Source organism: Chiloscyllium punctatum, chromosome 4, assembly GCF_047496795.1.
Source record: "Chiloscyllium punctatum isolate Juve2018m chromosome 4, sChiPun1.3, whole genome shotgun sequence".
Lineage (NCBI taxonomy): Eukaryota > Metazoa > Chordata > Chondrichthyes > Orectolobiformes > Hemiscylliidae > Chiloscyllium > Chiloscyllium punctatum.
This window is the reverse complement of record NC_092742.1, coordinates 57,727,347-57,746,908: the sequence shown is the minus strand read 5'-3', so window position 1 is coordinate 57,746,908 and position 19,562 is coordinate 57,727,347. Positions and strand designations below refer to the sequence as shown.

General features: G+C 37.2%; 2 protein-coding genes across 7 annotated transcripts in view; both read right to left on the bottom strand.

Annotated features, from left to right (window-relative positions):
* The window catches only part of kiaa0586 (KIAA0586 ortholog), a 521,487-nt gene that overhangs the window by 377,416 nt on the left and 124,509 nt on the right, over positions 1-19,562 (bottom strand). The gene's annotated exons all lie outside the window — the stretch shown is intronic.
* On the bottom strand, positions 15,044-17,860 carry irf2bpl (interferon regulatory factor 2 binding protein-like). Its single transcript, XM_072568829.1, has one exon. It carries the CDS (start codon positions 17,667-17,669, stop codon positions 15,687-15,689), a length of 1,983 nt encoding a protein of 660 aa, XP_072424930.1. The 5' UTR covers positions 17,670-17,860; the 3' UTR covers positions 15,044-15,686.

Genomic DNA, 19,562 nt, shown 5'->3' with positions numbered 1-19,562 from the left:
AAGGCAGAGGAAACTGGTTATTAACTAAGCTGAGGATTTGTATGTGTGATTATCTGGCTGGGGTCATGCTCCTCAGCCCCAGTCACAGACCCTTCCTTACAGTGGATGAAATTGTCTTTGACAGTGACTGAGAGCGCATAGAATGAGAAATTATTTAAAGAGCAATAGGGAAACTGTGTTAGGTCAAATGAGAGCAGACCACAGGAGTGGGTGGGGCAAAGTTGCATCAAGGCTGAGGACAGACAAGCTGAACAAGATAATAAGTGATAATCGGCTGCAGTTAAGTAGGACATGATTGTGCAGGTCCTTGGCATGCAGTGCTAGTCTCCCTCACTCCCGACCAGAAAATCCACATTCAAGTTCTACCTGCTTGGAGGAGTGTCATCAGTTATCTGAAATAAAAATAATTTCATAAATGTAAAATATCAGAACCAAGATTGCAGGAGAAGTAAATGACCCCGGTCAGTTGCTGTACACTTAAAGTGTTGTGATCTGAAAGATATCATCAATGAAACAAGTTGTTTTCTTTTGATTCTCACTCCATTAATACAACACATAGAAATGAATTAACACACTATGTTTGATGTAATTAACGTTGGGTTTTATCTAGCTGTTACTCAAGGTGTAAACGAACATTTTCAATTCTACACTTACATTGCTCCTGACTGCAAAATGTGGGCCAAAGGAACTGTACTCACTGTTCACTACATTGACAGTTCGCTTAAGGTTGCTTAGGGTTAATGAGCAGACAGCTGATCTAGAACAGCACCCTCCACATGTGAGAGCATTGTAATTTGGGGAACCTAATGTAACTCTGATTAATCAAAAAGGGATGGAGGCAGAAAGAAGGATACTATATAGGCCAGGCAGCCTAACATTTGTTATAGAGAAAATACTAGAAGCTATTAAAGATGTTACTACAGGGCACCTAGTTAAGTTCAAAATAATTAGGCAGTGCCAACATGCTCTTAGCATGCTAAACTAATTATTGTTCTTTAAAGAAGTTGCTTGTCATAGAGATGTACAGCACAGAGACAGACCCTTCAGTCCAACTCGTTTATGCCGACCAGATATCCCAACCCAATCTAGTCCTACTTGCCAGCACCCGGTCCATATTCCTCCAAACCCTTCCTGTTCATATACCCATCCAGATACCTTTTAAATGTTGCAATTTTACTAGCCTCCACCACTTCCTCTGGCAGCTCATTCCATACACGCATCACCCTCTGCGTGAAAAAGTTGTGCCTTGGGTCTCTTTTTTATCTTTCCCCTCTCACCTTAAACCTATGCCCTGTAGTTCAGGACTCCCTGACCCCAGGGAAAAGACATTGTCTATTTATCCGATACATGCCCCTCATGATTTTATGAACCTCTATAAGGTCATCCCTCAGCCTCCGATGCTCCAGGGAAAACAGCCCAGCCTATTCAATTCCTCCCTATAACTCAAATCCTCCAACCCTGGCAACATCTTTGTAAATCTTTTCTGAACCCTTTCAAGTTTCACAACATCCTTCTTACAGGAGGGAGACCAGAACTGCATGCAATATTCCACAAGTGGCCGAACCAGCATCTTGTGGATAAAGGGGAACAAACAGATGTATTGTATTTATATATTTCAGAAGGTATTGATAAGGTGTCACAAAGGTTATTGCAGAAAATAAAAGCTCATGGTATAGGCAGCAACATTTACAGAGCGTCATATTAGTATGGATAGGAACTTGACTTGCTAACTGTAAGAGCAGGAGTAAGACGGTCTTTTTCCAGCTGGCAAGGGTGCCGCGAATGGTGTGTCACAGGAGTCAGTGCTGGGTCCTCAACTCTTTACAATTTATAGAAATGATTTTGAAGATGGGACTGAAGGTATAGTAGCTAAATTTGCTGATGACATAAAGATAGGAAAGTAAGTTGAGAAGTCATAAAGGAGTCGACAAAGTGAATGGACAAAGATTTGGCAAATTGAGTACAATGTGGACAAGTGTGAAATTGTCCATTTTTGGCAGAAAGAATTAAAAGTAGCATATTATCTAAACAGTGAAAGGTTTCAGAGTTCGGAGATGCAGAGAAATCTGGATATCCTACTGCATGAGTCACAGAAGGTTGGTTTACAGGTGCAGTAAGTAATCCAGAAATATAATGTTATGGTTTATTGCAAGGGCAATTGAATGCAAGAATAAGGAAATTATGCTTCAGTTATACAAGGCATTGATGACACTGCATCTGGGCGACTATGTCCAGATCTGTCACCATACTTATCAAAGTATACTAATGGGTTAGGTAAGTGAGTAGTTCAGAGAAGATTTACTAGAGTAAAACCTACAATTAGTGGATTGCCTTCTGGAAAAAAAAAGGCTAGACAGACTAGGTCTTGTTGGGTCTGGCATACATGGTGGCAGGTGGTGGTGGGGACAGTTGAGCCAGCTCCGAATGTAGATGGACTTCACTCTAAGCTATACCTATTCATGTTCCTCTTATTCTTAAAACAATTAACGAATGATTCCTTTCCACTATTTCTACCTCGTACCATAAAATACATGTGACAATAAAATCATTCCTTCATTCATATCCTGTGGCATTTAGAAGAGTCAGACGTGATTGAAAAAAACATAAGACCCTGAGGGGATTGACTGCACAGATGTTGAAAGGATATTTCCTTTAATGGTAGAATTTAGAACCGGGGTAGGGGTTATTCATTTAGGCAGAGAGGAGGGGCTTTTTTCTATCTCAGATGGTTGAGTGCCTTTGGAATTCCATTCCTCAAAAGGCAATGGATGCAGAATCTCTAAATATTTTTGAGAAACAGGTAGATAGATTCTTGAATACTAAAAAGGATGGAAAATTATAAGAGATAAGCAAGACACAGAGTTGAGGTTAAAATCAGACAAGCCATGATCTTACTAAATAGCTGAACAGGCTAAAAGGGCTGTGTAGCCCACTCTTGCTCTTTGCTTGCACTGTTTGTACATATAATTTTTTTCTAAGTGAGGCTTTTCAAGAAGACTGAAGAATCACCAGTGAAAGATGGGGTCTGATTTTAACAATGTCTAAGTGGATTGATTGTGAGTGAGTTAAACTTTCACTAGAGTCTAAGTCAGGAAATATAATTGGATTTAAGTTGCATACAGAAAGCAAAATAAAGAGGGGAATGAGAGATGGAAATAAGTAAAGCTGAAAAATATTCAACATGAAAATTATGAAACTCATTTGTAACAATAAATTTTCATTATCACTGAAATTACTTTTGGGAGTAATTGTTACTTATCACACCACTAAAAATTTCCTTTTACCTTAATGCATAGGCCTAATTTTTCAGTATTTATTGAATAACTAATTGGTAAGTACCACAACATCATTTCTTTATATGCACTTCAATACTGAGTACCCAATCAGTAAGACAGCTGAGTAGCACAGATTGCAATGTAAAGAGTTTCATGTTTCACTGAGCAGGTATGTACTCCAGCAGTATGATTTACTTCATAATAAACAGTGAACTGTGTTAGCTGTTCCATTCTTAAAAACCATGATCGAAATTAATGCAAGTTATTTAGATTAAATAATGCTGTATTGGTAATTTATACAATTAAACATAGATCCAGCTACCCAAAAAAACATACTAAAACTTTATTCAAGCAAAAGGGTTTAAGATCAGACCATGGAAGCCAACGTAACAATTATACTGGACTGAGTTACCACAGTGTGTTTTCATCTTATTCCTTTGTTTTTACGTAACACAGTCTACAATTCTGATGCATGAAAGATTATTCAAAAGCATGGCAACAGACAGTAGGTATTTCTGCAAACTCAAAAAACACAGTGTACAACTACAACAACGTAATGCTTAGAAAAAAGTTAAATAACTCAGACTATTCTGAAATGGCCACAATAAAAGATATGCAGATCCTTTTGCCATTAAATTCTCTTTTTAAAATGAATAAATTATGAAAAGTGATTTAATTTATAGAAATCACTTTTGCAAAAGTACGCCAAGTCAATGGCGGCTGCTAAATTTAGAAAATTTTAAGACAGGGCATTTGAAATGAAAGCTCTGAAGAAGTCTGTTTCCCATGTACTAGCCCCAAGGGAATGAAATCACACTTTCCCAGATTAGATTCCCAGCTGGTCTATGATACAGCAGAAATGCACTGGTATTTTTAAACTGGTGCTCTATCTCAAGTTGAGATCCAGCAAAAACAATCATGGCCATGCATTTTCATGTATTATTTTCATTGAACAAATGATAATCTTATTAATTAGTTAATCCCAGTTCTAACATTAAGGAGCACAGTAGCAAGTGCAGATCATCACTATTTTATCACTACCATTATTTCCCATAATACGCAATAGCCCACTTAAACCTAGTACCAATCCTTATAACATGATACAAGTTTAGTTCAGTATTTATAAATGCAAGAGAGCATTCAAAAAAAGTGTTGTACAACTGCAAGTATTACTCAACTCTTGAACAAATGTAACAGTATTCCTTTCTGTCAACCAGCTACCCAGTTGCAACTGCCACACAATATATTTAGTGTCAACAGAAACAAAATAGCAGGGGAGGGTCAGCCATTAAATCTGTGTGCCAATTCAGCAAAGCCATCTTTGAAATTCAACACTCAACCATCCTGCACTCAAAGCTTCACTGCATCATTCTGTAGAATAATCAATTTCTTAGACTGTGCAGCATTCTACTCACATGCCACAGTAATAAAAGCCTACTTAAATGAGAAGCACAACAGCTGCCAGAATATAGAGTAGCTAAAAATAAAGCCACGACAGAATTAGTCTTTGCAGCATAACAGTCACAAAGGAGTTGCTATTTGGTTTCTCTCCTGTCGCTATGCAGGCTTGCAAATCTCAGAAGAGTCAATTAACAATGAAATAATTTGTGAATAATATTTTCAATTGGATAACACATCCACTTTAAATGTTTTAACTTGAGGCCAACTTTGAATTCAAATAAACAGCTTTCTCTGTTTTGCTTGTGCAAATAACCAAATCCATATTGCTCTGAAATGGGTGTGAACTACTCTCATCACTGGATTTGTGGCACTTGGATAGACCATATAATTTTGATTCATAAATATTTGAATTATAAATAATTTACAATTCAAACATAAAATACATCTTTACATTAGACAGTTGTTCTATTTGCAAAGTGTTTGTGCAGTTAACAATTTTTCACTTTTGTTTCCCCACAATTAATTGGGATTGTTATTTCTATTTTACAGCAATTCACATTTTACACATGAAGATGCAATTCCTTGAAATGATTCAATCCACAGTCATAAAAAAAGTACAAATACAGAAGAAATTATGCCAATTGCTTGCTTTATAAATATTTCAGTAAAAATAAATGTTCAAAAAAGGACCAAAATTATATTAATGCAAGATTTCCCCAAATAATTTTGTTTTTAAAATGACTATCAGTGCACAAGATTTATGTAAATTCAAACATTTAGATGTATTTTCAGAAATTATTTTTGCAGCAGTGAAACTCTACCTGCCAAAATGTAACAAAAGGTTGAGAGCTTAAAATCAAGCAACTATCAAATGGAAGTGTTCTTTTAAATTGAAGTAAAATGTGCAATTTTCACTGGAAATTTCTACGCCCCAGTTAAAAACTATTTATCTCCAATACCTAAATACTTAAAATCATTTAGAATTCTTATTACCAACATCATTCATACAGTACATGAGATCAGGCTTATATTAATAGTAATCTTGATTGCAACAGCCCCGAGAAAAAAAATCTTTGAATAGATCAGTTTGCACATTTTCAAATTACTGTACAATGCAGGAATTGAGAAACAATTCACCTTTGTGCAATGGAGGGAGTTGTATGGCAGTAGAGGACTGTTTCTCTGAGTTGCAGTAGCACACGTAACATGCAGCAATAACAACTTTTCCTTCAAAAACACCACTGGGAATGAAGGCTACATCACATGACAGTCTAGTCCAGTGACCAGTCAAACACAGTTAATTGTGTGTGGCCACAATTCTTGATTGTTCACTCAGTCCTTCAATCACATAGAAGGATTTCCATTAGTATGGATAACTTGCACCAAGATCCACAAATATATCTGCATACACACTTAGGCCTATCCATATAAAAATACTTATTCAGCAAGAGAAAAAGAGACAGCATTGAAAAATAAAAACACTATATACAAACACTATGTAAATATTTCACATACTGTAGAAACACCCAATGTGTTTTAATGAGCCTATAAATGCAAAAAATGACTAGCTAACAACTGAAATGAGAGCACATTTGAAAATACTTTCATGTCTGAGCACCATTTCATCATCTGGTCAAAAGAAAAACTACAAAAAGTCCCACTCCAGTTTTCAGCATTCCACAGATTAGAAAGGCAAGTTCAAAAATTGTCAAAATATTTTGGAAATATTTGTCTTAATACTCAACTTGAAATTAAGTCAAATTAGAAGTAGAAAGCAACCTATTCTAACGAGGTTTAATTCGGGCAAAAAAAAATCTATTAGTGCAAGATCTCGCTCATTATAATCCTGCTTACTCTAGAATGCTTCTCTTTATTCCATATTGCAATTAGATTCTTGAGATTAGTTGATAGTAAACATTGGTACAGCATAAATAAGAATTAGGATACCTATGATACAACTAATTTTACTACTGAAAATATCAAAATGATTCAAATTTTCAATGCACAATATACGATTGATCCAGATATGCCACCTTGTAAAGTCTGCCAAAGGCTTCAATAAAGCTAGACACACAGATGGAGACAGTTAGCAAACCAGAAATAAACTGGCTTACTTCCAGAGTTTCCTTATTCTTAAATGCTCCATAATGTAGAGATAGAGTCCACTGCAAGAAGTGAATCTTATTCACAGCAGGGATTACAACAGGATGGCAGCATACAGCTGTCACAAGGAGCTCAATAAATATATTGAGTACATATAAGATTATATATTTTACAAACTTGGAAGAACCTATAAAAAGAAAATAAGTCTTCTGCACTTAGTAACTGATGGATATGAAGTGACACTGGATACCAGGAGAACAAGTTCTCAACCAGAAGCAATGTGATGTAGGAATACATGAATATTTATTTTATTTTCAAGCAAGATTCTTCACAGGTCATTTTTATCGTAGATGTCATTAGTTAAATGGGAACCCTTTCTTAAAGACTGCCAAGAGCACTTTTGTTTGTTCGGACATTATTTACTAAAGTATCAATTTCTCACATCTTGCATAATGTTCACTTCATATAAATTTGAAAATGGAATGTTTTACTCTGTTGGGCTGTTTCCATTAAATATTTTGGGCTTCTTCATACATTTACACTATAAAGTAAAAACAGCCAGCAATTTTAGGATAGGTCTGTGCTTAAAATGCCATTCAACTCATGGCAAAAACACTTCAGTTATTGACAATATTATCAAGTTGAACCTGTAGCATCAAAACAAAGTTTCAGATTGGCAAGAAACCAAATGCAAATAAATAGAGCCTCGAGACTTCTTTGTAGTCTATTTCCTGATCTACCAAAGCTTAGCCATTCCCAAGCCACAAGTTGCACAATCTATACAAGAAACTTACAATAGTTAGAGAATTTGAATCATAAAATATGCTTTGAAAGATAGAAACACCTTTAGAGTGCACAGGAACCACATTCCTGCTGAATTTTATTTTGTTTTATAAATTCCTTTAACATAAAACAGTGTACAGGACAATTATCGATGAACAAATAAGCTGAAGACCAGTATTAAGATGACCAGCATCTATAAAATTTGTACAATGTGTTATTTTATGATAAAATCTCACACTTAAAAAGTAACACCTTAAAAATGAATCAAGTAACTTCACTTGAATACCTGCCAAATCAGAATGTGTCAAATTCCATCCAAGACTGTGTTCAATACTGTTAATGTATTCCAGATTTTGGACTAAGCATTAGTTAAAAAAAACAAATTAAATTCTTTTAAAATCAGGGAGCACTCAATATGTGTTGGCCACATCAAAAATAACACTTTGTTGGCATGTCTGTAAGTCTAGCCTGTATATCACATGCATTACAGCTGCTGTCAAGATAACTTATCTATTAAACTCCAGTTCTTGAAAACTCTTTTGCTTCAAAAGGTTTGCTAAGTGTCTAAATAATCCTATACATCAACTGTTTTCTTCTGCACAGAACCTCTTCTTTTACATTTGTTCAGTGCACATAAACAGAAAATGTACAATCACCAGAGTCATAGAACTGCACAGCATTGAAACAGACCGCCTCGGTTCAACTTGTCCATGCCGACCAGATATTCCAAATGAATCTAGTCCAATTTGTTCTAATCCTTTCCAATTCATATATCCATCCAGATGCCTTTTAAAAATTGTAATTATGCCAGCCTCCACCACTTCCTCTAGCAGCTCGTTCTATACTCTCACCACCTCTGCCTGTTGTTCAGTAACTTCAGTAACCCAACGGTAGTCCAAAAAGGAGTATCTATGGCGGTAAAATCAATTTCCTTAGTGCCGTACATCATTAGGTATTGAACGCAACACATTTTCATATCAAATCAAGATTGATTTAACCATATGTACATTGTACCTTCTCCCTTTACAAATGTTTGTTTTATACTACAGCAATGGATAAGAACTAAAATATCTTCCACATTTTCAAATACGTAACACCTGTGATTACTGAAGTGTTTTTCCTGCAAAAACTTTGGTCACAGAAACTAACCACTTCTTTCTCCTATCCTATGCCTTTACCAATGTATTGAGCTGCTTTACATTGCTAGTTGTGACTAAGTCAAACTTAAATGTATTTTCCCCCATATGATATAATTACTTCCAGTAACACCCTATTTAATTGTAAGACCTTGCATTTTATGGCCCAATGTAGGTCATACAAAATGCAATGCAAATTGACAAAGCAAACCCAGAGTCAAGCTAAAGCATTTTTGCAAAGTAGTAAAAAAAATTTGATATATTAAACCTTTCTTCTTTGAAACTTTGTGTGTACTGGTCAATGATTCACAAAACCAAAGCAAAATCTAGCTTTCTATACTGAAGGTTTACTCTCACAATAGCTAACAGAAATAAAAATTAAAGATTATTTAAAAGGCAGCACATGATATAGGAATCAGCATTGTACAAGAAATATTAAAATATACCTTGCTGGAGTTCACAGCTGTTAGAGCAGGAGAATCAAAGTCTCTCTCCTTCGAAATCAATAAGGCATTTAAAACATAACATGTATTTGGATATATTGTGCTTATATAAACCTTTAATGAGAATGTTTTTAAAAAAGAAAACAAAGAACTGTGGATACCAAAGAGCTGAAACAAAAATAAAATTGTTGGACAAAATCCAGACTTACTGAAATTCTCCAGCAATTTCTGTTGATGCCTTTTTCTAAAAAAAATGGACAAAGTCATGCATATTTTAACAAATGTCTATCATCTGAACTTACTGTTTTAATACATACTGTTTTTTCTCACTACCAGGAAGAGATCATAATTTCTTGTTCATGCAAAGCATTCTGGGTTGGTTGCAATCCAGCTTGCTTGTGTCCTGTAGCATTGCTATAAAACTTCCCAGAGAATTCTGGCTCATAAAGAAGTAAATATGTGTTTTGTTTATGAGCCAAAGTCTCTGGAAACTTTTATAGCACAGCTACAGGACACAAGCTGGTTACAATTAATTATCTTTCCCAGAATGCATTACATGAAGGTGAAACAACAATGTCCCCCAGTGGTGAAACTACTCATCTTACAAGTAGATTACCCACGCAAAACGATTGTATAGTGTTGGCATCTATGATTTTTAAATGTAGAATGCCTGAGAAAGCACACTATTTTAATATTGCCTTTTAGAATCCTACAAAAATATAAGGATATATTTTGTTGAATGGCTACGCATTGCAGGGAATCGAGTCAACAAACTTCATTGAGAATTCTCAATCAAACATTGTGAAACATTTGACAACATGACTTTAGGAACTCATTTATTTTAAAAAAGTTCTGCATTGCAATAGTAGATGTAAAATTATAAATAAATGAACAAGCTGAAGCAGCTTGTGTACACCAAATGACTTCTTGATTGCAACGTTTTGTTAAAAGATTTTATGAAATATAACAAATAAATTTGACAACTTCTTCACATTTTAAATCTTTGTAGCTAGTATTCTCTGGCATATAATTTGATCACTGGAATTATGTTGTGCATTTGGCAAGCATACATTCTTCAATTAAATTCATCAACATTACATCAGGATTTACCTTATTACTGAAATTGCACTAGAACTTCCTAAATAAAAACATAGAAAATTGAAGTTTGGCTTTCAATCCTTCAAGCCTGCTCCCACTTTCACCTCACACCTATTGATCCTTTTAACCTTAAATAATATTATATCTAAAAAGGAAAAGAACTATATCTGACTTTTTCTTGAAAACATTATTTTTTTTCGACTCAACTGCTTTCTGGGGCAGAGATTTCCACAGGCTCACCACTCTAGGTGATTTTTTTTTAAGCACAATCCAAAGTGGCCTACCTTGTATCCTTAGACTGTGATAAAAGTCATAAATTATAAGTCATGCAAAATTCTAATCTACATCATAAGTGTCTCCCCTTTTCTTCACTTCATGCATCATTCTCAGTTAAGGAGTTAAAATCATGTCTTACATCAAGGTGCCTACCTGACCGCTCTTCAGTTAGCTAGTTTCACTGGTGTCTTACCAAGTATTTGAAAAAGCAAATGGCCATTTACACCTGAACTGTGAAACAGATCTAAGCAGTGAAAATGTAGCCTTGCTGATTGAGACAATGTAGAAAAATGCTTACAAAAGGGCACCAAAAAGCTTTTGGCAGAAATGGAATTTCATCAGCAGGTGTCTCTTACTTAGTCAAGCCACCCACGATAAAGAGGCACCATGAAATCAAAACAAATATAGGATAAATAAGTGTAAGGGTGAAATTTCAGTTACGTTTAAAATATGAAAAGTGACAAATTATTTCACTTGGAGAAAAAGTGTGCATTAGTCCAAGATATTTCAGACTATCATTTGGAATGAACCAAATCATTAATCTTACAAAGATTAGCCAAAGTCCTTGGATTAAAGTAGCAAGGTATATCAACAATTAGAATGTTAAACATTTAGATTTAAGATTTTAGTGTTCGTCCCAGAGGGAAGGTGTCCTTCACTATTGTTTGCTAGCTGAGCATCATTTATATAAAAAAAATCCAAAACACAATTTCTGAGGTACATTTATTTAAAGTTACAGACACAAGGGCTTTACATTTGTAACATGTACACCGAGTAGCAGAAGTAACAGGATTAAAGGAAAAGCTGTCTTTAGGAGAATACTTTATTCAGCAGTTTGTTTAATTTACGACTTTTTTTAAAGTCCCTTGCTAAACAACTCTGAACTGAAAGTTCAATAAATAAATTAATCACAAGTACACCTACCTCTATCCATTCTGCTTGGCAAACACTGCCTCAAGATACTACAACATCAACAAGTGCATTACAAACTTAGTTAGCTTGGAACTACAAACAGTCTTTTACAGAGGGATTTCTACAAGGAAATTGTTCAAGAGCCAAAGGTATTAAATACATAAATTAGCTGGTATTTTATATTAAAAAGGGGGCCCCTCATAGGGGCATCAATCTCCTTTTGCATTTGCTTTCTGAACAGTTTTATAAAACTGTTTGCGTTCCAGTTCCACCAATGGCATGCATGATACAAATATTTAAACTATGTTCTATAAAGCTGTACGTTGAGCTGTGTTAAAATTAGGAATTCCACAGTAGGAAAGGGAACATACATGAGAATTACTACAGAATGATAACTTAGCAATTCAAAACATAAACAAATAGGAATATTCTGCACATTTATATGATATTTAACTTATTGGACTGCAGAAAATTTCAGCTCAAGACACGCAGTATTCAAGTAGCAACTATTACTCAGACTAAGCAATTTTTCAACATGTCAAACACATGCGGTTAATTTCATTGAAGTGAACAACTGACAACAGGGGTAATTGTTGAATTTTCAAACGGAACACGAACTGAACCTTTTCTCCGATGTGTTCTATTGTTTTTGAAGAATTTGTTTCTGGGCATTTCCAACTAAGTAATTTCAAGTGTAAATAAGAACTATCAGCAACCACAGCACATCTAGCTTGTTCATAAAATGATTTCATTAGATGTCAAAACAAGTCAAGAGTTCTTTAAGGCCATAAAGCAAAGTTGAAACTTTTAATTTGGGTATACATACAAAGAGCAACTAGATAATCTTCTCATGACTCTTAAGCATTAGTGTTGATTAAGTCTGAAAAGTACAAACTTCCTAAAAGACTGTGCTGAATGCAGATTTCTGACATATAAAGAATAAATTATACACTCACATGTTCCATTAAGGAACTGCAGACATATGTCGTTGCCTCTTTGTATTCAATATATGTTTACATGTTAGTTTCAAGAGAAATTAACGTTTCTAATCAACTGATCCATCTTATGTTGTAATGAACACAAGCATTACATAGTATTGTCTATGTGAACTTTTGAGTTTTGATGATCATCTTACATCGATTTAGAACCGGAGCTTAAATCAATGTTACTTCCTGTATTTTAGAATGATGAACAACGTCTAGTGTGGTTGTCACAACACCCGTCTTTGCAATATTTAAAACCTTACCCATTATTTTCTACTCCTAAAAGCATTGGGCCAGACCCAAAAATACTTCAGATCTGAAAATGTTGCCCTCCATCGGACTAGTATGAAAAACATGATTTTTTTAAAACAACTCTACAACGTAATACTTAAACATATTCTGGTTTTCCTTATTGCACCATAATTCCACCTTCACTGTTTATTTTGTCTTCAACTTTTCCCAGCAACCTTATTTGCTGAAAATTTGCCTATTTCTTTCATTCTTTTTTTCAAACATTGAGAATAGTTTTACACTTGCACATAGCACCATAGTGCATTAAATATACAAATTATATTGCACAAATAAACAACCAAAATTTTCACTCGGTACTCCATTATGTAATTTGCTATCAGACCCTATCTTTCTATAGATCTTAATATTCCACAGTTTGTTTTAGTGATTTTATTACTCTGACATTATTTGTTTGAAACTTCATTGCTCAGTTTATGCTGTGTAATGCGTGTTTTTTCCTTGTTGTACGAGACTTATTTGAAATATAACGGAAATTGCATTCTACAATGATAAATGTGAAATCGATAGGAAATGATTAAACATAGATCTATACAAAATATTCCTTAAATTAAAACAAAAAACTAATGTATCACTTCAACTTGGAATTATTATCTAAAACTGCAAACATCAGTTTAATCAAGAACATGCTCAACTAGATGTGCAGTCAAGACATTAGAAAACTGGAAAGACCAATTTCAAACGATCTTCTATATATCAAAGTGAAAGGTTCAGGTTTAGCACTGGCAATGATGAAAACAGACAGGTGTCACCCATTCTGGATGTATCTGATCAACTAACAATTCTCAGGAAATGTGGAAAACCAGTATAAAAATGGCCATCAATTGGTAAATTATTTAGGCACATGGTTGTTTAGAAGTTTACAACAACTTATTACCTCGATCATGTTTGAGAACATGTAATTTTGCATGAAGGCCAAGATCAAGGTTATGAGCAAAATGCTTTCCCGAACATCAACAATAGCTATTTAAAATCCTTGTAATTAAAATATAAAAATAAATTCTGACTTTGTACTTTCTGAATCAAAATCAACAGATGAAGAACAGCTGTATAAACAAAATAGTCTGGAACTTGAAAGCACAAACCATTGATAAAGATCAAATAAGGTTCAATTATTCTTTGAAAATAACATCAGCTATCAAATTAAGGAACTTGATTTTGTGCTGTTAATCACTTACATAATATATGCCACTTAGCAGCAACATTAAAGTCATGGACTATTGATACCACTGTGAAATTGCCATGTTAAAGTCCAGGTAGTCTGATAATTTATGGATAAAACATTTGTAGTGAGCTTGATTTTTTTTTTAAATCCAACAATCCAATATATTTAAGTTCTCATCACATATTCTTCTCATTTGAAGTGATATATACACACCTGACTTCGGAATATGCTGTAAAGATTTGAAGCAAACATAAGTGTCCCACTAGATTTCCAGTTAATTAAGTCAAAGTTCACACAAAGTTCTTCATTTACTTTGTTAATATTTTAATAGCCAGAAATTATTACTTCAATGATTTCAATGCTCAGGGAAAGTGCATTGCTCAACTGTGCACACTAAGAAATGATTAACTGTAGCAGTCCAGTTGCAGTATCCACTGCATCAAGGTTTTTTTGAAAAATACTGTGGAAGCACAACTCATGATGGTTATCCATTAGGCCAAACTCCCAACAGTGCAACTGTTGCTAACATGTAACACAAAAAAACTTTCAAAAGGCAACGAAATAGTATTTCTCAAAAATATTTTGAACATTAATGACAAATATTGAACATACTGCTTTAAAGTGCATATGATTTGAAGAACTAAAATTTAAAACTAATTTAATTCAGTCCAGGAATATGTTGCACAGAATACAGTTCCCTGACCTGGTACCACTACCCCTACTTTATCAGAACAAACAGATGATTTTTTGGTCTACCATCTGTGTTCAAACTTGATAAAATTAGCAGGACCACTACAGTTAATTATTATTATTTCACACAGTAACATTCAAACACTTTAAAGTGCCTTTAACCTCAGAACAATGAATTTCATATTTTGTTTCAGCGGAACTCATCAGGATTTGGTAAAGTTTTTTTAAAAAGTGAATGGAAAAGCCTGAATCAGCAGTTTATTTTTGAAGATAAGCATTCAGGTGATTTCAAAACATGTGGCTCTTTGCCAAGTAAATATTGCAGAGATAGTATTTATTTAATAATAAAAATGACTCTCTGACAAAGATTAATGCAGCTTTGAAGATAAAGCAACCATTTTCTCTTAAGTATCCACATCCAATTTGTTCACATTTCTTACAATCTGTAAAGAAATTGACTAGTCAGGGAGCTTATTCATCGAATTTATTACAATTTATTCAGTTCCAAGGCACATTACAGTCTTCTGTTACTACAGAAATGTATAAAGAACAAACAGAGCAGTTTTGTCATATACAGTACAGCATTTTGCTCTACTATTTAAAGCATTCGTGCATCCATAAAGCAAAAGAACACATTATAAAAAAATTCAGGTCACTGGATCATAAAATGAAATATTTTGCCCTTGGAAACTAATAAAAAGAACCCCTCACCTTTTAAGAAAAAAGTCACTTTGTAGGAGATTACCTCCAGGGCTTGTAACATAGCTAACTGTAACCATTCTTTGTAACAATTTGTTTGCATTTCTGCAGACGTCAACACTGGCCTTGGCAATTCAGCGAAGTGCATACATTTACAAAAACACACCAGCAGCGTTAATTGCTAAGTGCTATGCTCTGTACCTAGCCAACACACTGCCATAAGTGAAAACAGTATTAAGCAATAATATCTGATATTCTTTAAACAAAAACAGGTTCATCCTTCAAATGAAGAAGAGTACATACCTTGTTTCAAAATATAGAAACATACGACGGAAATGAAAAATGTCTATACATAAGACTAACTTTTTTTTAGTTCTTATTCACATTTTACTTCAATTACTGAAGTTAAGAAATTATGGGTCTCTTTCTTTTTTGACCTTAACGTCCCCTGCTAAGATTGTAGCAATCTCTCCTTGCATGAATGCCCAAGGGACATTTGAACCTACTAAAGGGCATTTTTCTCCACTGGGGCAATAAACTTCTCCATTCGCCCCTTGCGCCTTGATGCTTTCCCGAGAACATGGGAAACAGAATTTATGATTGGGCACTGATGGGCATTGCACAAAGTGAGTATCCTCCAAACGTTCATGACAAATGGTGCAGCACAGGGGCCCGTTGTTGGCCATCGGTGAGTCTGGAATGTTTGGGGGATGAACGGGGTCAATGCTGGGGTTGGGGTGGCTGTTAGGTGGCGCAACGGACAGAGCAGCATCCCCGTTTCTGGAAACCATCCGACGCTGGCCACCACCCGAGGCAGGGGACACCGGACTGTTGCTGTTCCTCCTAGTGCTGGTACTCGTGGTCGAATGTACCGAATTGCTGCTGTCCTTTGGAGAGTGGGCATTTCCAAGGGTGTCAGCCACGGACATGAGGGCAGCCATGGGCGACTGGCCATTTTGGGCGCTGCATTCGGGAGGGGTGGTCCGATTGGGTGGCAGAGCGGAACCCCCGTGCGCCACACTGCCTGAGCCAAAACTGCCCGATGCCGCCATCGTAAGCTTTAAGGCTTCATTTTGGTTGGACAGCCACTGCTGCTGCCGCTCTTCCAGCTTTACGCTGCTTGTTTCAGAATCGGGTTCAGGAGACGCTTTCCGTTTGCGCATCCCAGTTCTTGAGGTGTTGGGCGGGGGCCGGGGTATATTGCACAGGGCTGTGGGTAAGATGGGGCAATTGGCGTCTATATGGGGCTGCGGCAGCATGTCGGCCCCCACCACCTCCTTAAAGAAACGCACTGATTCGGGCAGCAGGTCACCCAACAAGCGCCAGTCTCCCGAACCATGTTTCTTCTCATACTCTAAGTACTTGAAGCCAGACGATAGGCCTCTGCTGAAATCCTTCATGCAGTCCTGGTACATCTGCTTGGCAACTCCCGAGGCGCTGGAGAAGACATTGGCCGAACCGCTCGGATACTCAATAAAAATCTTCAACTCGAAGTCCATCCCGGGCTTAGAGACGGCGTCGAAGGCGAATACCCGGCCCAGTAGGGAGTGATCCTTCTTAAAGCGCACATCGAAGGGGTTGCAGTTGGACAGGGTGAGCAGCGTCTCCCGCACGATCTTGGGCTTGTTGACCCAGTCCTCAGAGCGGTTTCTCAAGCTCTCGCCGAGCTCGGCCAGGGTCTCGGCGTTTCTCTGTTTCTCCTTGAGTTCCCTCTCTTGGTCACTGCTGGACACGGAGCCCGGCCGTTTGTTTACATCGCTCAGGACCTGGCTGCTGACCGTCACCGAGGTGCCAGCCAGGCTGCCAGAAGGAGACGGCCGACCGAGCAGCCCGTGTGGGCCCAGGGCTCCTGCGGACGGACCGTTTAAAGTGGTCTGTGGCAACAAATTGGGCGGCACTGTGACTGGGCTCGGGGGCACGATGCCATGGTTTCTTCGTGATGAATTGGGACTCTGGCGGTTGAGTTCTGGCGGAATGTCCTCGGGTTTGGGGAAGCCATTGGGTCCATTCAGGCCATTGGGAAGCCTGCCAGCATGGGCGAGGCTCGGGTACTCGAAGCGGGGTCTCTCACTCAGGGAGTAGCGATCGAGGGGCGGCTGGGGCCCCTTGGACGAGCCGTCGACGTGGTTGAGCTGCTGAGCCGCCTCTTTGCTGCCACCCAAGGACTGCACTTTGACAGGAGGCGGCCCCGGCGAGCGGCCCTCCTGGAAACCGTGAGCCCGCTTCAGTTGGCGCGCCGTCTCGATAACAAACTCGATGCGATCGGCCCCCTCGTAATTGACGCAGCCACGACAGACGGGCTCGGTAAAATCCCAGATCATGGCCCACGGCATGCGAGGCAGATCGCAGAGATAACACGACTGTCTCCGGGACGAAGACACCTGTGCAGCGGACATGATGCGGAAGATGTTTAGATTTGAGTGTTTTTCTGGGTCTTTCCGCGGTGGCCCTTGTGTATGGTGTTGTGGCCAGGCCTAGGCTCCCTCGCTTTCTTTGCCTTTCTCCTGCTCTTCTGTCTGCTTTCTCCTCTCCTCCCGGCCGCGCCACCCAGCTCCTCCGAGCACCACGTGACGTCAGCCGCCGCTCTGCAGCCACAAGGCAGCTAACGCGCAGGCGCAGCCTCACTCCCCTCCTCCCCCACCGTAGGAAACATGTGGCTTGTCGAGGCAGATTACATTTTTTTTTAAGTTTTCAAAAATATACTTTATTCTTAAAACTATTTTTATATGCATATATATATAATCAAAACAAATCGGTTATGTACAGTAGTCTATGAAGAAACAAACACTGGGGTTTGACCCTACCGAGCAAGCAAACCAAAGGCATTTCTGAGGAGCACACAACCCAGTCTCACTCCCCCTCTCCATTAGAGAAGTCGGATCATCGTGCACATGATTTACTCGAAAACACCAAGCAATTTTATACGTGTTAGTCGTATTTGGATAGAAACTTTTCTGGTTCCTGACCCCAAAAAAATGTTTTAACTTTCCATTGTAACAATTCGGTTACCAGAATACATTGCGGGAATACTCATTAGGATAGGTCTGTGGTAATTCTAAATGTTAACGGCGAAAGTTAGGCTCAAAAGCAAAATTAGTTACCAGCACAATTGGTATATAAATGTAAAATTCCAGACTAAGTTTAAACAACGAAATTCCAATACACCAGTCAGAGCCAAATAGAAATGAAATAACATTGTTGAACAACTAGCTTTTTAGTACTTCACCCAGTTACAATGACGAGAAACAAAACTACGATAATAGGAATTCCTTTAACCATCTTAAAACCTCAACACTTGACAATAGAAAGTAGTTACTTATTTAAGTAAGCATTTTATACAGTATGTTAAATCAGTCTAGGTTTTCCCCCGCCCCCCAGCTGCAGCTCGAGTCCCGCCCCATGACGTCAGGGCATGTTCTATTTCAGTTCCCTTCAGAATGTCGCAACTCCCCAGCGTTTTGCACCAAGTCACTCAAAGTGAGCATACATTTCAGTCGCGCTGCTAATTCTGCACTGAAGCAGCTCGACTATTTTGTAGACTCCCATTTTAATGGTAGGAATATGCTCGATACCAAGTGCATGTACGTTTAAAACCGACGCCATACTAATGTAAAGGTTCTGTTTTTAATACGACAATCACAGCAATTTGGAAGTAAAACTGGTCCCGATTTAAGAGCGGTTTCAGCGAGGATTGATGGGAAAATTGTAAAATCGAGTCATCATAACGTCAGAAAAGTATAAAATAATTTCATAGGTTAAAATACCAGCAAATATCTAGCCAATTATGCAATTTCCACCCACATGTAACCAACCTAGTGTTAGTTTCCTGTTGTGCAATTTTGTGCGTGTAAACTTCAATCAAAAACGATAAGCTCCCTCCCAATGAACGCTTCTATTTACTTTTCATGAAAGTAGTTACCCGATCGTGCGTGCCCCGAGGTGAGGGAGGTGCTGCTTGTTTTTCCACTATGGTTTAATTATTAATATGGATGTGGGCCATCAAGTTCGAAAGCTACGTCAGCACTATAAAATAAATAACAACTTGGTTACTGTTTAATTTAACTCGAACTTGTAATGGCTGTAGGTAATTTAAAAGTGAGCTGAAAGTCAATTGGAAAAAAAATGTAAAATATATCTAATTGCCCTTCAACGTAATGCAATTCCATGAACACTGTTACTAAGTTGTATATTACATTTTTTTCAGAATTATTTTAAATGAAAAAATTAAAAGTTTCATCATTCATTCTAAAGTCGAATGTGTGTATTCTAAAGTCGAACTTAAATCTCAA

Excerpts from the sequence above, each read along its gene's own strand:
- irf2bpl (XM_072568829.1), bottom strand. The coding sequence starts at position 17,669 with ATGTCCGCTGCACAGGTGTCTTCGTCCCGGAGACAGTCGTGTTATCTC.